Consider the following 20,188-nt stretch of genomic DNA (forward strand, 5'->3'; position numbering starts at 1 on the left):
CTACAAAGAAGAAAAATATATTTTAGTTGCATTTAAACTAGCATTTTGGACAAAATGTGCTCTTAATATAAGTTTATTCTGTTTGGATAACTTATCTGTATTTGGACTAACTTTCTGGAAGTTTCATATGCATAAAGTTTGAGTGGTAAAAGTTAGATTATTTAAGACTGAAGAGTGCACTAACAGTTGCTTAAAAAAGAAATTGGCCCAACAAATGATGGGAAAGAAGATTCAACTGAGTACTCTGTCTGTCAGTCATAAGGAACCCAGATATTACATGTTATTTATATAATCACTAATTATACAAAAATTGGACACTGCAGACAGTTCTAAAGATAAGTACTTTTTCCATTAGAATTTATACCAATTCCTTTTGAGAAAGTCACTTTTTCACATGCAAAAATAGTGTTTAACATTAAACGTGCATGCATGACACACACACACACACACACACACACACACACACACACACAGATGGTCTCTCTCCTAAATGTCGTCAGGTGCTTTTTCACTGGTGTTTCGGCAGATGTTTGCAGTTTCATTTCTGCTATGTGTAGCTGGAATCATCCCTAACAAATGCTGCTGGAATGTCCTTCATGCGACTCCTGCTGTTGATGGAAAGCATCAGTTTGGTTCCCAATATAAACAAAATGACTTTTAAAGCAGAATTTTATGTGCCCAAAGCAGTTCCAAATTAGTCTAGTGTTATATTATTGGTATGAATTCACAGGGACAGTAAAACGTGAAGAACAACCAGTACTCCAGCAGCAACGCCACTGCCCTGGCCTTCACTGACTGCTATCACTATGCAGTAGCAGCACTTCTTAGTCACTGCAGGAGTACTGGTTATTCTTCATTTTTTACTGCCACTGTTAATACATACTGATGATACAAATACAGTACGAGACTAATTTGGGACCATTCTATTGAATGGACACACAAAATTCTGCTTTAAAATAATTTTGTTTGTAACAGGAAACAATCTGATGCTTTCCATTCACACTGGATGTCACATGCAAGATGTGATGAGCAGTACGTGTTTGGGCTGACTCCACCTATACTTTGAAAAAGCAAAATTGCAAATGTCTGCTGGAGCACCAGAGGAAATGAGCCTGATGACTCTTAGGAGAGATATCCTGTATATTTATTCACATTCTCATTAAGGTTGTTATAGTGTGAAAAAGTCAATGAAAATGGGTGTAATTTTGAAGAAGTTTTTCAGACTGATTTACTGTTTAATAAATTGGAAGATTTTACTGAGATTAATATAGAGGTAGGTAGAGCAGAATTTTGTATTCATGAATCAGAGAAGGAGGTAAAACTAATCAGATGAAGAGTGCATGTGTGGAGAAAGAGAAAGAGATGGGGTGCAACAGTGATAGTAATTTTAATATGGTTGATATACAGTATACTCTCGATTATTCAGAATAATGTGGGCAGAAGATGGATGAAAAATAGAAAAACACAAATAACCAAAATATTTGCAAACATGGATTCTTTATTCAAAAGTTTATTGAAGTTCTATGCATAGGTACTGTAGGCTTGTTTATTGCTTAAAACTGTCTGTGATGCTGGTCTGCTTCTGAGGGGAGTTGACATTTTTTCGCATGGTATTTCAAATTTTAATTGCAGCAATAATGTCAGTGTGGAAACCCCCCCTCCCCCTCCCCGCTGGCTTATATAATCTAGAAGAGTATCAACACATTGCAATTTGGTAAAACAACTGACAAGGTCACTGTCTTCAACCCCACTTTCACATTCACTGTCCTCTTCTTTGTTTTGTTGTGAAGCAGTGGTCACAATTTTGGCATTACTTGGGTACTGGAAACCGAGTTCACAAGCGTCAGTCTTCAGCCACTCATTCAAGTTTTCTTCATCAAAATCTTCAAAACCATTCAAACCCATTGCCAGATTCATTATTTGTGCAATTATCATTTCTTCATAACTGAAATCTTGAAAATCACCTTCTATAACTGGAAGAATTTTCCTCCACGATCAAACTAGTATACGTAGCTTGAATCCTTGTCAGGCATCACAAATCTCATGTATGGTATCCAGAATTGTCAGCTTCCAGAACTCCACCAAACCATCCTCATCAACCAGCATTCTCAGTAAACAAGCCCCGTAACATCAATTAACTGATGCAATTACACCTTGGTCCATTGGCTGTCTAATGGTCATCATGTTAGGAGTAAAACTTAATTACAATGAGGCCATCATCAGACATGAGAATCCTCTTATCAGGATATGAAGGGGTGTCATCAACCAACAGAACATCTTCTGTGGCAACTCTTTCTCTTTTAGGAATCACTGAACTTGTGGTACAAAATGTGTGCAGAACCAGCATTTGAAAATTTCACTATCCATCCATTCTCCTTTTCAGTTGTAATGATGCACAGGAAGATCCTTAGCTGCTATATCCTTGAATGCTCAGGGTTTCTTTATATTTTCTAGTCACTAGTAGTTTTGCTTTGTGGTTGCCAGACGCCTCAGTGGTGCACAAAATTGTAAAGCGTTCTTTATACAAATTATATCCAGGAGCACAAAAATAATTTTAAAAGTAAGGGTTCTGGCTAGCAGACATTTTCAATATGTACCACTTTCATCTGCATTATAAATCTGGTATGGTTTGAAATTCTCTTCTTCCACAAATTTCTAGAACTCTTCCTGGAAGAAATCAGCTGCTGCTACATTTGCATTAAGCCACTCTCCTTGCACTGTAAGTTTGTGAGTGCTGTGACATTGTTTAAATCTAGTTAGCCATCCAGGTGACGTATCAAATTTTCTCTTTAACCCTAGAGCTCCATGAAAAAATATTAGCTTTTTCAGCAGACACCACACCTGAAACAACAACACCCTCTGCTTCTTTTTGTGTAAACCATTGCAAAGGAGTGTTGTCATCAACTGCAGATCTAGGATTGTATTTCCTGACAATATCCTGTAGTTTCTGCTTATTCTTTTGATGTCCTGAACAATCTGCATTTCAATACCATAAACAGCAGTTAGTTTTGCAGCAGTTTTCCCCTTTCTCAAATCTTTTGATTAATTATACACTCCTGGAAATGGAAAAAAGAACACATTGACACCGGTGTGTCAGACCCACCATACTTGCTCCGGACACTGCGAGAGGGCTGTACAAGCAATGATCACACGCACGGCACAGCGGACACACCAGGAACCGCGGTGTTGGCCGTCGAATGGCGCTAGCTGCGCAGCATTTGTGCACCACCGCCGTCAGTGTCAGCCAGTTTGCCGTGGCATACGGAGCTCCATCGCAGTCTTTAACACTGGTAGCGTGCCGCGACAGCGTGGACGTGAACCATATGTGCAGTTGACGGACTTTGAGCGAGGGCGTATAGTGGGCATGCGGGAGGCTGGGTGGACGTACCGCCGAATTGCTCAACACGTGGGGCGTGAGGTCTCCACAGTACATCGATGTTGTCGCCAGTGGTCGGCGGAAGGTGCACGTGCCCGTCGACCTGGGACCGGACCGCAGCGACGCACGGATGCACGCCAAGACCGTAGGATCCTACGCAGTGCTGTAGGGGACCGCACCGCCACTTCCCAGCAAATTAGGGACACTGTTGCTCCTGGGGTATCGGCGAGGACCATTCGCAACCGTCTCCATGAAGCTGGGCTACGGTCCCGCACACCGTTAGGCCGTCTTCCGCTCGCGCCCCAACATCGTGCAGCCCGCCTCCAGTGGTGTCGCGACAGGCGTGAATGGAGGGACGAATGGAGGGACGAATGGAGACGTGTCGTCTTCAGCGATGAGAGTCGCTTCTGCCTTGGTGCCAATGATGGTCGTATGCGTGTTTGGCGCCGTGCAGGTGAGCGCCACAATCAGGACTGCATACGACCAAGGCACACAGGGCCAACACCCGGCATCATGGTGTGGGGAGCGATCTCCTACACTGGCCGTACACCACTGGTGATCGTTGAGGGGACACTGAATAGTGCACGGTACATCCAAACCGTCATCGAACCCATCGTTCTACCATTCCTAGACCGGCAAGGGAACTTGCTGTTCCAACAGGACAATGCACGTCCGCATGTATCCCGTGCCACCCAACGTGCTCTAGAAGGTGTAAGTCAACTACCCTGGCCAGCAAGATCTCCGGATCTGTCCCCCATTGAGCATGTTTGGGACTGGATGAAGCGTAGTCTCACGCGGTCTGCACGTCCAGCACGAACGCTGGTCCAACTGAGGCGCCAGGTGGAAATGGCATGGCAAGCCGTTCCACAGGACTACATCCAGCATCTCTACGATCGTCTCCATGGGAGAATAGCAGCCTGCATTGCTGCGAAAGGTGGATATACACTGTACTAGTGCCGACATTGTGCATGCTCTGTTGCCTGTGTCTATGTGCCTGTGGTTCTGTCAGTGTGATCATGTGATGTATCTGACCCCAGGAATGTGTCAATAAAGTTTCCCCTTCCTGGGACAATGAATTCACGGTGTTCTTATTTCAATTTCCAGGAGTGTAATTTTTATGTTAATGTCAAAACATGTTTATTTCATTTCTTTGTCATCTTTTCCACACACGAATAATTGGCAGCATGAAGCAGCAGGCACATTGGCCAGGCATGCACAGTTAATGACAACAGTGGTAGTTAATGATGGGTTGTTGAAAGCAGAAGAACTCACTGACAATATATGTAGTATAAATGCAGATATTGTATTTAAAGTCCCATGTAACAGAGAAGGTGAAACGATCCTACTTCTTCTTCATCACTTCCAATGTTAAAATGATTTTCTCTTTTTTTCTGACATATTTTCATTAGTAGTGAATATACAAGAGTTACACAAAATACTTAATTTGTCATTCATTCTGTATTTCACTAAAAATTTTATTAGTAGTGAATATACAAGAGTTACATTAAATATTTAATTTGTTATTCACGCTGAATTTCATTAAAAGTTATTATTCACAGGATACTTTTCAGACTACTGATGATAATAGCATATTTGGTTCTTATGGAAACATTTTCTTTGAATAAATATTACTGATTAACTATACATGCAGATCAGTAGAAGTTGAAATTTTTATGAGCAAATAGTTTATTTCTAAACTGATATAGCTCATTGAATGCCCTCATTTACCTCTTTTCAACAAACATTTATGTTTTCCAAAAATCCTCATATTTCAAAGTTATTCACATTTAAAATTTTCGTGTTCCAGAAGGTTTCCAAAATTCTGCTCTAGCTTCACAGATCTATTTTTGATGATTACAAAAATGCCTAATTTCATTAACATAATTTACAGTTTGTTAATTAATCACGTTAGAAAATTTCACTTTCTTGAGATTTTACTAGAAAATTTTAGAAATTTCCTTTTTGTTAATATTACTCTCCCACAAAATAGTATCTATACATTGGCAATTTCCTACTTATGCAGCTGTTAGTGAAGTAAATTTACATCTCTGTCTATAGTGTCTATCTCTTTTAATGTTCCTGTTTGTACATTATTATTCAACATTTAGGTAATAAGTGTGTATTTTACCATTTTTGTTATTTCTGTATTACTTGCATCTATAAATACACTTAATGCACGAAGCCTGAGTCAGTTGGTGGCCACAGTCAAATTGTCCTACATGTGTGAGTCAATTTGCACTAAGCTATCAGAATGTGCAGCCACTAAGTAAGTTATTTCCAGTCTGTAATCAAAAGGTCAACATTATGTCATTGTCATGTCAGTCTACATCAGTTAGCACAAAAATGTTAATTATGAAACCACCAGATCTATCACAGTTGTGTAAAGTAATATATTAATCTGCCACCAGTGAACTCTGCGACTATTATTAATGAGTTCACAGTTGTGTAGAGTAATATATTAATCTGGCACTAGTGAACTCTGCGATTATTATTAATGAGTATAACTTACTTATCTGGTACAAATATTGAAGACTCCAGCATGTTACAAAGTTGATAATCAGACAGGAAACCTTGTGTGATAATAAATAAGAAGCATTGAAAACCATTTACTGCAGTGTTGTGTACATTCCTTAACAAATGTCAGTCAAGCCCATTAACGCTTCAGTGAGCAAGCCCAAGTGCCACTTAGGCCACAACACTGCATTCAAAGAACAATGCCTGAGTACATCTTGGGTGTTGTTTCATGGAGTTACCTGTTGCTACCAAAACTGGACTGGTTTTGTATGGGAATGATTTAATACAATTTCCTCGGGCTTCCAGCCGCATCATGTGGGTAAAATCCCACAAGCTTTCGACTGAGCTCTCCTCAGTCATTGTCAATTGGTAAGAATGACTGTCACTGTGGCCACATCATAATGGTGCGCCACGTTTCCTCCCCGTAGAGGTACGTCATGTATGAATGCATAGCATAGACACAGCAGTCGTTCTTACCACTTGACAATGACTGAGAAGAGCTCGGTCAAAAGCTCGTGGGATTTTAACCACCTGACGTGGCTGGAAGCCCAAGAAAATTTTATTAATTCATATCGCCACGAAACCATGCATTCATATATGGGAATGATGTATGGATGCCTCACAACCTACTGCCTTCTGTTATCAGTTCATAAAATAACTTTGATGGAAGCAGTAGCGAATGCAAGAGCTGCTGTTGCAAGTGACTGAGCCACTGTATGCTTACATTGTCATCAGATTCATGCTTGTACTCATTAGGTTTTCATGTCTTCTGTAATTCTTCATTCTCCTACAAATATGCTAAGTTTATTGACAGGCAAGAAATTTTGGAAACTCTAAAGGAATATTTGATAGATTCTCAAATGGATGGAGAAATATTGAGTTGGAACAGTCTGAAGAAATTGATGAAGAACTCCAGAAAGGCACAAGAAATTGTTCCTAGTGCAACTATGAATAATAGGCTTGTAGGAAAACATTTTCCTGATAAAATTCCTGAAACTGAACTAAGAAGAAGAGCATCCCACTCAAGTTCGCAAGATTTGTTTGGAGAAGACAGAATAATCTAGCGACAAAGCAATCAAGAAAGAAACATGCTGGTACTGTCCTGATTGAAATATATTTCTCTGCCACCATAATGTTTCAGACTTTTCCACATAAAAGTAAATAACATGTGAAACTGCTTAAGAACTATCTTCACACTTTTCTTATGGACAGTCATACATTATGTCGTCATTAATGGAAAATTTGTAATCTATCACTGAACTACAACAAAGATGAAAAATGAAACTTGATACGTGATATTTTTAGTGTGTATTGCCCTTTAAGATATCTCTGACAAAGATGTGCCAGTAACATTTGAAATAATGGTATGTATGGCTGGTTTTCTGGGCCCAAAATGCTTCTACATGGCTAGGCTTCAAAGCATGAAGATTCAAGACAACAGGTTATGAGATTACTGAAGGCAAAGTCCAGGTCAGATGAGTTACAACTAGAGGAAGGCATCCACACATTTGTTTCTGTGGAGGGAGGAGCTATCAGTCATCATCCAACTGTGACCTAATTGCACGAGATGTTCCAGAACGTCTCGTCTTAGGGCCCTTACTTTTTCTTGTGTACATAAATGACTTCCCATCAGTAATATTACCCAATGCCAAATTTGCTCTGTTTGCAGATGATGCAAAATTGCAATAAATAGCAAATCAAGTGTAGTTTTAGAGATATATATTCACAAAATTTTCATGCACACTGTAAAAAAAGACACACTATATGCAGCTCAGAAATTGAGAGTGGTTTCCTTCCCATACATGTATAAAATATGATGATAAGCAGGTCGATAAGGTTGACATTGTTAAATTCTTGGGCTGACAACTTCATAATAAAATCATTTGCAAGGTGCATACCACAGATCTGTTGAAGTACCTAAATAGATATTTACTTGCAATGCAGATGTCACATGTTCACATTTAAAAAAAAAAAAAAAAAAAAAAAAAAAAAGAGTATATTTGTATATTTTACTTACTTTTCATTCCATAATGTCATACAGGATCATTTTCTGGCGTTACTTATCAAGCCAAAATAAGGTCTTCTGAGTCAAAAAGCATGTGTAATAAATCATTTGTACAATGTCCTACTAAGGCCTGTTCAAAGAGCTTCAAATACTAACTACTTCTATCTAATACATTTACTCGTTAATGAAATTTGTTATAAATAATAATATCCCTTCTTCACACCAACAGCTCATTACATGGAATCAATACTACAAACAATAATAATTTCCAACAAGATTTAATATCACAAAATTTTCATCCAAAATGGTGCACATTATTCAGGGAAACACATTTACAAGAACTTGCCAGCAACCATAAAAAATTTAACCACTAATAAAGTTGAATGTAAGAGAAGCTTAAAGGATTTATTTGTGACCATCTTCTTCTACTCAGCTGACAAATTTCTTGTTAGAACTCACTGATGTATATATAATTAATAATATCAAATAACATGCGTGTTACAATACTGATCCTGAGAGTTATGTGCACTAGCAAGCTGCTTCTGGGATTCAGGAGGTATGCTGGCCCCTGATTGAATCTGCCCAATGGATTATTGGTGAGAGCTGGTGTGACGGCCAACCTAGATGTAGTTTTTAGTCATTTCCCACATCCAGTTAGGTGAACACCAGGTTGACACTCATGCCTCGCATCAGTTACACAATTCACAAATATTTCAAAAAATATTCTTGTACTTTCACATGGATAACACTACATACAAACAGATGGGATACACAGTTTCAAATCAGTCCTCTAAATCTAGGCTATGTTTAGTCTCAGTCTGACAAGAGCAGAATTTCAAAATACAGTATAGATATACACAGCACATGAGCTGCACCAAACCTTACATATTATGAATGGTATCTGGTAAATGGCTGGCACTGCTAGTCCCACTATGATTCTGCTTGTCATCCATGTCCAAAAGTCTTTAGCTGCTGCTGTCATGAAGCCTCCAATCAGCATTGTTGTCAAACAACAGAAGAAGGATATCCGTCTGCCCACTCTAAACACAAACAGTGGCTTAACACCACAATAGTGCATTTCAGTGTTCAAAGTGACTGAAAGTGATGCAGTATTGAAATTTCACTATGTGTGTGAATAAAATTTTATCTCAAACATTATAACCTACCTGTCATTAATCATGCCAAACATGTACACACCTATTGGTGCACCCATATTCAATGCAGATAAAGCAATAGTGGGATATATTGCATGATGACACACCAGATTAAACTGTAAAACAGAAACAAAAGATACAGTCTGTGTAGCACTAAGACACACAAGTAGTTCACTATTGCATAAAAGCGGCAAACAACTAAATTCAGTAATCTTACATTGATGAAAATATCTGTCATACACATGTAGCACAAAGTCATATTTCCCACATGAGAGACAAATTGTGGATATTTCATAATACAAAATCTGTGGCAAAACTATAACATCTTTTTTTTCTTTCTTAAACATGGTGACCACATAGCAGTTCTGAAAATAAACTCATTTCTCCATCCTTGCAAGTAGAAGAAAAAGAAAGGAAAAAGACAAACGGAATAGTACACATCAAAGTAGGTGTTACATACTGAAATTGTAATGGTACCATCTGATGTCACTATGGAAACTGAATAGCTGGCTTAATCTATCAACCACAGTGGTGCTATTACCCAGAGGGCACTGGTAATCAGGAATGCCCTGTGCCAAGATTGTGCCATATCAAGCAAATACGAGTAAGCTGGCTCAGGACTGATCTGAGTCACTTATTAAGTGAACTGTGCTGTGCATAGCAAGTCTGCTACCAGTCTGGCTCACATTCTAATACCATAGACTCTATTGGTCATAGGCAGAACTTTAACACAGCATAGAGGGGACTCTGCTTTGGAATACGGGCTTAAGTTAGCTTACACTGCATCCATGGGGCATCTTCTATATCTTGCTGTAAGTAAACCAGGGTAAGTCCATCCTAGCTCGTGCATAAATCTCCATTACAAAAGAAATAAAAGAGAAAGTTGTGATGATTCCTCAGCAAAGATTCATCTCTATGTACTGTTTTGGCAGGAATAGCAAGTGTCAGAGGATATGACAAAATAGACAATTTTAGAAAAATATGTCCAATTATCTGCATGTTGTACATCACAAAAATGTGAACAAAAGAAACCTTACAAAATGATCAAAAGCACACAAATGACTTATTTAATGATGATGATGTTTGGTTTGTGGGGCACTCAACTGCGCAGTCATCAGCGCCTGACTTATTTAACAATACACACATCAAAAAAAGTTTTGCATCAACCCAGTTCCCAGAACTCCTGAAGATAGACGTGACTATGGATATCGTATCACAGACACAGTCCCTTTGACTTTTCAGAGATGTCACTAAACCCACCCAGAGATGTAAACAACCATGCATGAGCACCGCCTATTAGACAGAGGGGGTCCGACAGCCAATCAGTTCCAGTCATTCTATGAGGAAGGATGTACAGGGCTCGTGTTGTCTGTAGTTCAACCATGCCCAGACAGTCAATACCGGTTCGATCATGTCTGCATTGTTACTTTGTGCCAGGAAGGGCTCTCAACATGGGAAGTGTCCAGACATCTCGGAGCAATGTTGTTTGGACATGGGGGAGATACAGTGAGACAGGAACTGTCGACGACATGCCTCACTCAGACCGCCCAAGGGCTACCACTGCAGTGGATGACCACTACCTATGGATTCAGTGGATGACCACTACCTACGGATTATGGCTCGGAGAAACCCTGACAGCAATGCCACCAAGTTGAACAATGCTCTTCATGCAGCCACAGCATGACGTGTTATGACTCAAACTGTGCACAATAGGCTGCATGATGCGCAACTTCACTCCCAATGTCCATGGCGAGGTCCATCTTTGCAACCATGACACCATGCAGTGCAGTACAGAAGGACCCAACAATGTGTTGAATGGACTGCTCAGGATTGGCATCATGTTCTCTTCATTGATGATTGTCGCATATGCCCTAAATCATACAATCGTTGAAGACGTGTTTGGAGGCAACCCGGTCTGACTGAATGCCTAGACACAATGTCCAGCAATTTCAGCAAGGTGGAGGTTCCTTGCTGTTTTGGGGTGGCATTATATGGGGGTGACGTACAGTGCTGGTTGTCATAGAAGGCACAATAACAGCTGTGTGATATGTGAATGCCATCCTACAACCGATAGTGCAACCGTATTGGAAGCATATTGGTGAGGCATTCATCTTCATGGACAATTTGTGCTCCCATTGTGCACATTTTGTGAATGACTTCCTTCAGGATAATGACATCAGTTGACTAACATGGCCAGCATGTTGTATGCCACAAATAATACAGGCATGCATCAATGCAAGAGGACATGCTACTGGGTATTAGAGGTACTCATGTGTACAGCAATCTGGACCACCACCTTTGAAGGTCGCAATGTATGGTGGTACAACATGCAATGTGTGGTTTTCAAGAGCAATAAGGGCAAAAATGATGTTTATGTTGATCTCTATTCCAATTTTCTGTAGGTTCTGGAACTCTCGGAACTGAGGTGATGCAAAACTTTTTTTGACATTTGTATTACTGATTCACAAAAAACTGCATAATCTTTAGAGTTTATCTTAAATTTACAAAAATTCCATCACTCCACTTTTAAATGCTCTTCACTGTAACAAAATAGCATTTTTAGTGTACATTAGAATTTATTTTAAATTTCATTTATTCTTTTTAAATAATGGCAAGTGACCAATAAATCTCTGGGATCTAAATTTACTTGTATAATTTTCTTTGCACTCACTTCAATATAAAACAGTAAAGCTGTCAATGCTTTAAACACAACAGTGCTTTGTTAGGAATGGTCTCATTGGAGGTGGTACATCCGTGCCTCCTCTGTCCTTTGAACTGACTTAGCCAGCCTACACCCACAGTTCACTGTGGACTCCAAACCACCAAGCACCTTTGAAATTTCTGCAGGGATGAAAGACATGATGAGGGATGAAAGACATGATGAGTGACAGAAGACATCCAAGGACTAACTAAACGTCCAGTCCAAGACGTTCCTATTTGCAATATGGCATTAATAACTCAGCAGTCAAGTGAAATATAACTAAGTGAAATATAACTGTCTCAGCCATGTATTAATGTTGAGTACAGTATTTTGAACTAGTGTAGCACCCAATACATGTCTCTCTTTATTTGTAGCCGTCTTTTGTGAAATTTGGCATTGTCACATGATTTTAAGTAGACAGTTGACATTTTGGTTGCTAATTAGATAATTTTCTTCCTTACTGAAATAGAGTTCATAGTTTACAAAGATAATAATGTCAGATAAAAGTACACGAGTATGGGGCACTTCATTCTTTATGTAAAGTAAACCTTCAAATTTTATAAAAAATTAAAATTGATTACAAGTTTAGCTCTCTCTCAATTGATAAGTTTAAGTGGATTTGTGTTAGTGCCCAATATTACTAGAATAATTAATGGCATTCAAGAAACTCAAAACCAATATACCAAATTTGAGTATTAGGCCCTAATATGGCAGTTTGTAATAGAAAATTAAGTGATATCAATATAATGGAAGGAAACATTCCATATGGGAAAAATTATATATAAAAACAAAGATGAGGTGACTTACCGAACAAAAGCGCTGGCAGGTCGATAGACACACAAACAAACACAAACATACACACAAAATTCAAGCTTTCGCAACAAACTGTTGCCTCATCAGGAAAGAGGGAAGGAGAGGGGAAGACGAAAGGAAGTGGGTTTTAAGGAAGAGGGTAAGGAGTCATTCCAATCCCGGGAGCGGAAAGACTTACCTTAGGGGGAAAAAAGGACAGGTATACACTCGCACACACGCACATATCCATCCACACATACAGTAACAAGCAGACATATTTAAAGACCAAATATGTCTGCTTGTTACTGTATGTGTGGATGGATATGTGCGTGTGTGCGAGTGTATACCTGTCCTTTTTTCCCCCTAAGGTAAGTCTTTCCGCTCCCGGGATTGGAATGACTCCTTACCCTCTCCCTTAAAACCCACTTCCTTTTGTCTTCCCCTCTCCTTCACTCTTTCCTGATGAGGCAACAGTTTGTTGCGAAAGCTTGAATTTTGTGTGTATGTTTGTGTTTGTTTGTGTGTCTATCGACCTGCCAGCGCTTTTGTTCGGTAAGTCACCTCATCTTTGTTTTTATAGAAAATTAAGTGATGTATTTTTGCTGGAGTTTTGCTACAACAGGTGTCAACAAAAACACCTTTAGGCATGTTCAATGTTGATCTATGTTATTGATGTTGTTGACATTCTTTTTTTGAAAGAAATAAATTTAATTGATGAAAAAACACAACTGGAATTCATCAACCATTTGCACTTACCCGACGCTAAAATTTCAACAGAGCCATAGTATCTCCTTCATAGAGCTATTCCATCTGCCAAATTCTTATACGAATCCTATGAGAAACTGCGTTGTCTCTATATATAAACAGCAATGTCCTGACTGACTGACTGTCTGACTGACTGACAAACTCATCATTGCCCAACCCAAACCAATAAGGACAGAATATCGAAATTTGAAGAAGGTATGGATCATATACTACTGGCATTGTTTGTGATGATGTTTTTTCAAATTCCAACCGCAAGAGGGTGAAATAGAGGATGAAGGTTTATTTTGAAAAATTGCACTATTAAGGCAATATTGAAGCTAGACCTATGAAAATTGGCGTTTGGTTTATTGGCCAGAAATAAAGAAATGCATGTTTCAACATTTTTGGAAATTTAACACTATGCGGGTGAAATAGTGGGTGAAAGACTTTTTTGAACATATATCATTACTGAAGAACTACTGAAGTATTTTTAAAGCTACATTTGTGAACACTGGTATTTGACTTTACAGTTACAAATAAAAAAATTCCTAGTTTCAGTGTTTTTGGAAATTGAACCCCTAAGGAGGAAAAATAGGGGATGAGATTTTTTATGAAAATATTTCATTATAACAGCATTAATAAAACTAAATCAATGAAAATTTAAATTTGGCTTCTCAGTTCGAAATAAAAAAATACACATTTCACTGTTTTTGGAAATTTAACCCCTTCGGGATGAAACAGGAGTGAAGGTTTTTTGAAAATTTTTCACTGTGTAAGCATTTTTTAAAGCTGGATCTGTGAAAATTTGTATTGGGCTTCTCTGTTAGAAACAAAATATATGAATGTCACTGTTTTTGGACTTTCAACCCACAAGGAGGTGAAATAAGGGGTGAAATATTTCATGAAAATATTTCATTGTGAAAGCATTTGAAAACTGATGTTTGGCTAGAGATGAAAAAATATATGTTTCACTGTTTTTTGAAATTCAACCCCTATGGGGGTGAAACAGGATCAGACTGATTCACTGACTCATAATCACCCAACCCAAACTGCTCAGGATAGAAACTTGGAAGTTAGGAGAGCTTGTGGATCTTATACTATAGGCATTGCTTAAGAAGGGATTGTCCAAAATTCCACTCTTAATAGGGTGGAATAGCGGGTAAAGGTTTTTTGAAAGAATGTTCCTATCAAGGCAATTTAGAATATAGACCTAAGAAAATTAGCCTTTGATTTCTTGGTCAGAAATAAAGAACTGTGTGTTTCATCATTTTTGGAAATTTAACCATATGGGGTTGAAATAGTGGGTGAAAGGTTTCTTTAAAACGACATCATTATTAAAGAGCTACTAGGGCATTTTTAAAGCTGCATCTATGAACATTGGTATTTGACTTCTAGGTTAGAAATTATATGTCTGCTTGTGTCTGTGTTTGTGCGGATGGATATGTGTGTGTGTGTGTGTGAGAGTGTATACCTGTCCTTTTTTCCCCCTAAGGTAAGTCTTTCTGCTCCCGGGATTGGAATGACTCCTTACCCTCTCCCTTAAAACCCACATCCTTTCGTCTTTCCCTCTCCTTCCCTCTTTCCTGACGAAGCAACCATTGGTTGCGAAAGCAGAATTTTGTGTGTATGTATGTGTTTGTTTGTGTTTCTATCGACCTGCCAGGGCTTTCGTATGGTAAGTCACATCATCTTTGTTTTTAAATATATTTTCCCACGTGGAATGTTTCCCTCTATATATATATATATATATATATATATATATATATAAAAAGAAAGATGATGAAACTTACCAAACAAAAGCGCTGGCAGGTCGATAGACACACAAACAAACACAAACATACACACAAAATTCAAGCTTTCGCAACAAACTGTTGCCTCATCAGGAAAGAGGGAAGGAGAGGGGATGATGAAAGGAAGTGGGTTTTAAGGGGGAGGGTAAGGAGTCATTCCAATCCCGGGAGCGGAAAGACTTACCTTAGGGGGAAAAAAGGACAGGTATCACTCGCACACACACACACATATCCATCCACACATACACAGTCTGTGTATGTGTGGATGGATATGTGTGTGTGTGCGAGTTATACCTGTCCTTTTTTCCCCCTAAGGTAAGTCTTTCCGCTCCCGGGATTGGAATGACTCCTTACCCTCCCCCTTAAAACCCACTTCCTTTCATCATCCCCTCTCCTTCCCTCTTTCCTGATGAGGCAACAGTTTGTTGCGAAAGCTTGAATTTTGTGTGTATGTTTGTGTTTGTTTGTGTGTCTATCGACCTGCCAGCGCTTTTGTTTGGTAAGTTTCATCATCTTTCTTTTTAGATATATTTTTCCCACGTGGAATGTTTCCCTCTATTATATATATATATATATATATATATATATATATATATATATATATATATATATATATATATATATATATATATATATATATATATATATATATATATATATATATATATATATATATATATATATATATATATATATATATTAAAAAAAACAAAGATGATGTGACTTACCAAATGAAAGTGCTGGCAGGTCGACAGACACACAAACAAACACAAACATACACACAAAATTCAAGTTTTCGCAACAAACTGTTGCCTCATCAGGAAAGAAGGAAGGAGAGGATAAGACGAAAGGATGTGGGTTTTAAGGGAGAGGGTAAGGAGTCATTCCAATCCCGGGAGTGGAAAGACTTACCTTAGGGGGAAAAAAGGACAGGTATATTGAATTAATAGAGGGAAACATTCCACATGGGAAAAATATACCTAAAAACAGAGATGATGTGGCTTACCAAACGAAAGCGCTGGCACGTCGATAGACACAGAAACAAACACAAACATACACACAAAATTCAAGCTTTCACAACAAACTGTTGCCTCATCAGGAAAGAGGGAAGGAGAGGGAAAGACAAAAGGATGTGGGTTTTAAGGGAGAGGGTAAGGAGTCATTCCAATCCCGGGAGTGGAAAGACTTACCTTAGGGGGAAAAAAGGACAGGTATACACTCGCACACACACTCATATCCATCCGCACATACACAGACACAAGCAGACATTTGTAAAGGCAAAGAGTTTATATATATATAGAGGGAAACATTCCACGTGGGATATACATATATCCTAAGGTAAGTCTTTCCGCTCCCGGGATTGGAATGACTCCTTACCCTCTCCCTTAAAACCCACTTCCTTTCGTCTTTCCCTCTCCTTCCCTCTTTCCTGATGAGGCAACAGTTTGTTGTGAAAGCTTGAATTTTGTGTGTATGTATGTGTCTGTTTGTGTTTCTATCAACCTGCCAGCGCTTTCGTATGGTAAGTCACATCATCTTTGTTTTATGTATAATCAGGGAAACATTCCACGCGGGAAAAATATATTTAAAAACAAAGATAATGTGACTTACCATACGAAAGTGTTGGCAGGTCGATAGACACACAAACAAACACAAACATGCACATGAAAATCAAGCTTTCGCAACAAACTGTTGCCTCATCAGGAAAGAGGGAAGGAGAGGGAAAGACGAAAGGATGTGGGTTTTATTGCCTTTACAAATGTCTGCTTGTGTTTGTGTATGTGCAGATGGATATGTGTGTGTGTGCGAGTGTATACCTGTCCTTTTTCCCCCCTAAGGTAAGTCTTTCTGCTCCCGGGATTGGAATGACTCCTTACCCTCTCCCTTAAAACCCACATCCTTTCGCCTTTCCCTCTCCTTCCCTCTTTCCTGACGAAGCAACCATTGGTTGGGAAAGCTAGAATTTTGTGTGTATGTATGTGTCTGTTTGTGTTTCTATCGACCTGCCAGCGCTTTTGTATGGTAAGTCATATCATCTTTGTTTTTAAATATATTTTTCCCACGTGGACTGTTTCCCTATTATATACATATATATGCTTCTTTGTGCTTCAGTGCATCCCCCAAGGGAGTACAATAGGACATGAAAATTTATAAGAAAATATTTTGTTACATTAAAAAAATTTAAATCTAAATTTATGAAAATTGGTATTTCACTTCTCAGTTAGATATAAAGAAATATTTCTTAGGTGTTTAAAATTGCTACAGAAATATCTACATAAGCATGCAAAAGGCATGATTAACATAAACTCTGGACTCCAGCTATCAGAATTGCTTTTTTGTCAAAAGCACATTCATTAAGGTTTGTGCTTATATTGCTTTAATTAGTGTGAAATGCTTTGAAGACAATTTATGAACAACATAAAGATTTTATTAAATAAACAAAAAACATCTCCACATGTTATACAGTCTATGCATGCGAGGAGTGGGCACTAAGCTAGTCTAACTATATATTTCAAGTTAGCCCCTACCACCACTTGCTTAAATTTGCACCTTTCATTTATGTGACTTTAACTTGATAAGAATTAAGTGAATACTAACATCAATTACGACAGAGGAGGAGATCTCTGTTGTATTATACTCCCAGCCATCTTTACACTCTTCCACTGGCCAGCTCAAATTTGGCATGATTTCATCTGGAGAATACTGCGTAAGCAGCTCTGTCCAATTAACAGCAAAGCGAATACATTTTTCAAATGTGTTGTTTGAATTGCCCTGTAACATTAGAGTTAATGGAAATGAACATAACAATAGTGACACAAGTTTTGGAATAACATAATTGAAAACAAGACTTAACAATTTTTATTATTCTTATTAATAACATATTACACGTAGGATTTTTCTCTTCAATCCTTTTAACAACTGAAGATAATCTTCTAAGCAATCAAAAATGATAATCTGGATTATAATTTGTGATTAGGAATAATAAAATTTGTATTATTCATACATAACTAGCACCACCAAACATTGTGATGGCAACTACTGAATGTGTTGCAATCAGATCTGGAAAGGTAATTGAATAAGAATTCAGGAATTGAATAAATCGAAAAAAGCCATCTGGCTTCTATTAGATTAGATTAGATTAGATTTACTTTCATTCCAATTGATCTGCAGTGAGCAGGTCCTCCAGGATGTAGAACATGTCAGAAAAACAACAATACATGACAAATATTTACAACTCAAACAAATAAGCTAATGTACCATTCCACAGGTCCCAAGTGGCATGGTCGTCATTTTTTAATGAACGCTCTATGAAAGAATCATTTTACAAATACTAATGCACTGAACTTAAAATAATTTCGTTTAAATTTATTTATAAGGTCATAAATGTGTAATACAACTACTAAATACTTATTTACAATGAACACATTATTGCACTGAAATTGTGCAGAAGTTATATATAAAAAAACAAAGAGGCTGTAACTTACCAAATGAAAGTGTTAGTATATTGATGGGAGACAATAAAAAACACACAAACACACACACAAATATCAAGCTTTCGCAACCAACGATTGCTTCATCAGGAAAGAGGGAAGGAGAGGGAAAGACAAGTGGATGTGGGTTTTAAGGGAGAGGGTAAGGAATCATTCCAATCCCGGGAGCGGAAAGACTTACCTTAGGGGGGAAAAGGGACAGGTATACACTCGCGCACACACAGACACACACACACACACACACACACACACACACACACACACACACATATCCATCGGCACATGTACAGACACAAGCAGACATACGTAAAGGCAAAGGGTTTGGCAGAGATGTCAGTTGAGGCAGAAGTACAGACGCAAAGATGTTGTTGAGTGACAAGTGATGTACGAGGGGCGGCAACTTGAAATTAGTGGAGGTTGAAGCCTGGTAGGTAACGGGAAGAGAGGACATATTGGAGGGAAAGTTCCCATATCCGGAGTTCTGATAGGTTGTTGTCAGTGGGAAGTATACAGATAACCTGGACGGTGTAACACTGTGTCAAGATGTGCTAGTCGTGCACTAAGGCATGTTTAGCCACAGGGTGATCCTCATTACCAACAAACACTAACTGCCTGTGTCCGTTCATGCGAATGGACAGTTTGTTGCTGGTCATTCCCACATATAAGGCTTCACAGTGTAGGCATGTTAGTTGGTAAATCACGTGGGTACTTTCACATGTGGCTCTGCCTTTGATCGTGTACACCTTCCGCGTTACAGGACTGAAGTAGGTGGTGGTGGGAGGGTGCATGGGAAAGGTTTTACACCGGGGGTGGTTACAAGGGTAGGAGCCAGATGGTAGGGAAGGTGGTTTGGGGATTTCATAGGGATGAACCATGAGGTTACGAAGGTTAGGTGTATGGTGGAAAGACACTCTTGGTGGAGTGGGGAGGATTTCATGAAGGATGGATCTCATTTCAGGACAGGATTTGAGGAAGTTGTATCCCTGCTGGAGAGCCACATTCAGAGTCTGATCCAGTCCCGGAAAGTATCCTGTCACAAGTGGGGCACTTTAGTGGTTCTTCTGTGGATGGTTCTGGGTTTGAGGGGATGAGGAAGTGGCTCTAGCTATTTGCTTCTGTAACAGGCCGGGAGGGTAGTTGCGGGATGCGAAAGCTGTTTTCAGGTTATTGGTGTAATGGTTCAGGGATTCCGGACTGGAGCAGATTCGTTTGCAACGAAGACCTAAGCTGTAGGGAAGCAACTGTTTGATATGGAATGGGTGGCAGCTGTCAAAATGGAGGTACTGTTGCTTGTTGGTGGGTTTGATGTGGACAGATGTGTGAAGCTGGCCATCAGACAGATGGAGGTCAACATCAAGGCCTTTACATATGTCTGCTTGTGTCTGTATATGTGCGGATGGGTATGTGTGTGTGTGTGTGTGTGTGTGTGTGTGTGTGTGTGTGTGTGTGCGAGTGTATACCTGTCCTTTTTTCCCCCTAAGGTAAGTCTTTCCGCTCCCAGGATTGAAATGACTCCTTACCCTCTCCCTTAAAACCCACGTCCTTTTGTCTTTCCCTCTCCTTCCCTCTTTCCTGATGAAGCAACCTTGGGTTGCGAAAGCTTTAATTTTGTGTGTATGTA

At 38.9% G+C, this 20,188-nt stretch overlaps 1 protein-coding gene across 2 annotated transcripts in view; it reads right to left on the bottom strand.

Annotated features, from left to right (window-relative positions):
• Positions 1-20,188, bottom strand: part of LOC124616079 (carcinine transporter) — a 249,312-nt gene that overhangs the window by 196,824 nt on the left and 32,300 nt on the right. For both annotated transcript variants that reach the window (XM_047144327.1, XM_047144328.1), the window contains exons 2-4: positions 17,675-17,848; positions 9,062-9,165; positions 8,781-8,935 (exon numbers count right to left, since the gene is read on the bottom strand). In XM_047144327.1, coding sequence (XP_047000283.1) covers positions 8,781-8,935; positions 9,062-9,165; positions 17,675-17,848 — 433 coding nt within the window. The remainder of the gene's footprint in view (positions 1-8,780; positions 8,936-9,061; positions 9,166-17,674; positions 17,849-20,188) is intronic.

The sequence above is a fragment of the Schistocerca americana genome, chromosome 5, assembly GCF_021461395.2.
Source record: "Schistocerca americana isolate TAMUIC-IGC-003095 chromosome 5, iqSchAmer2.1, whole genome shotgun sequence".
In the NCBI taxonomy this organism is placed as follows: Eukaryota; Metazoa; Arthropoda; class Insecta; order Orthoptera; family Acrididae; genus Schistocerca; species Schistocerca americana.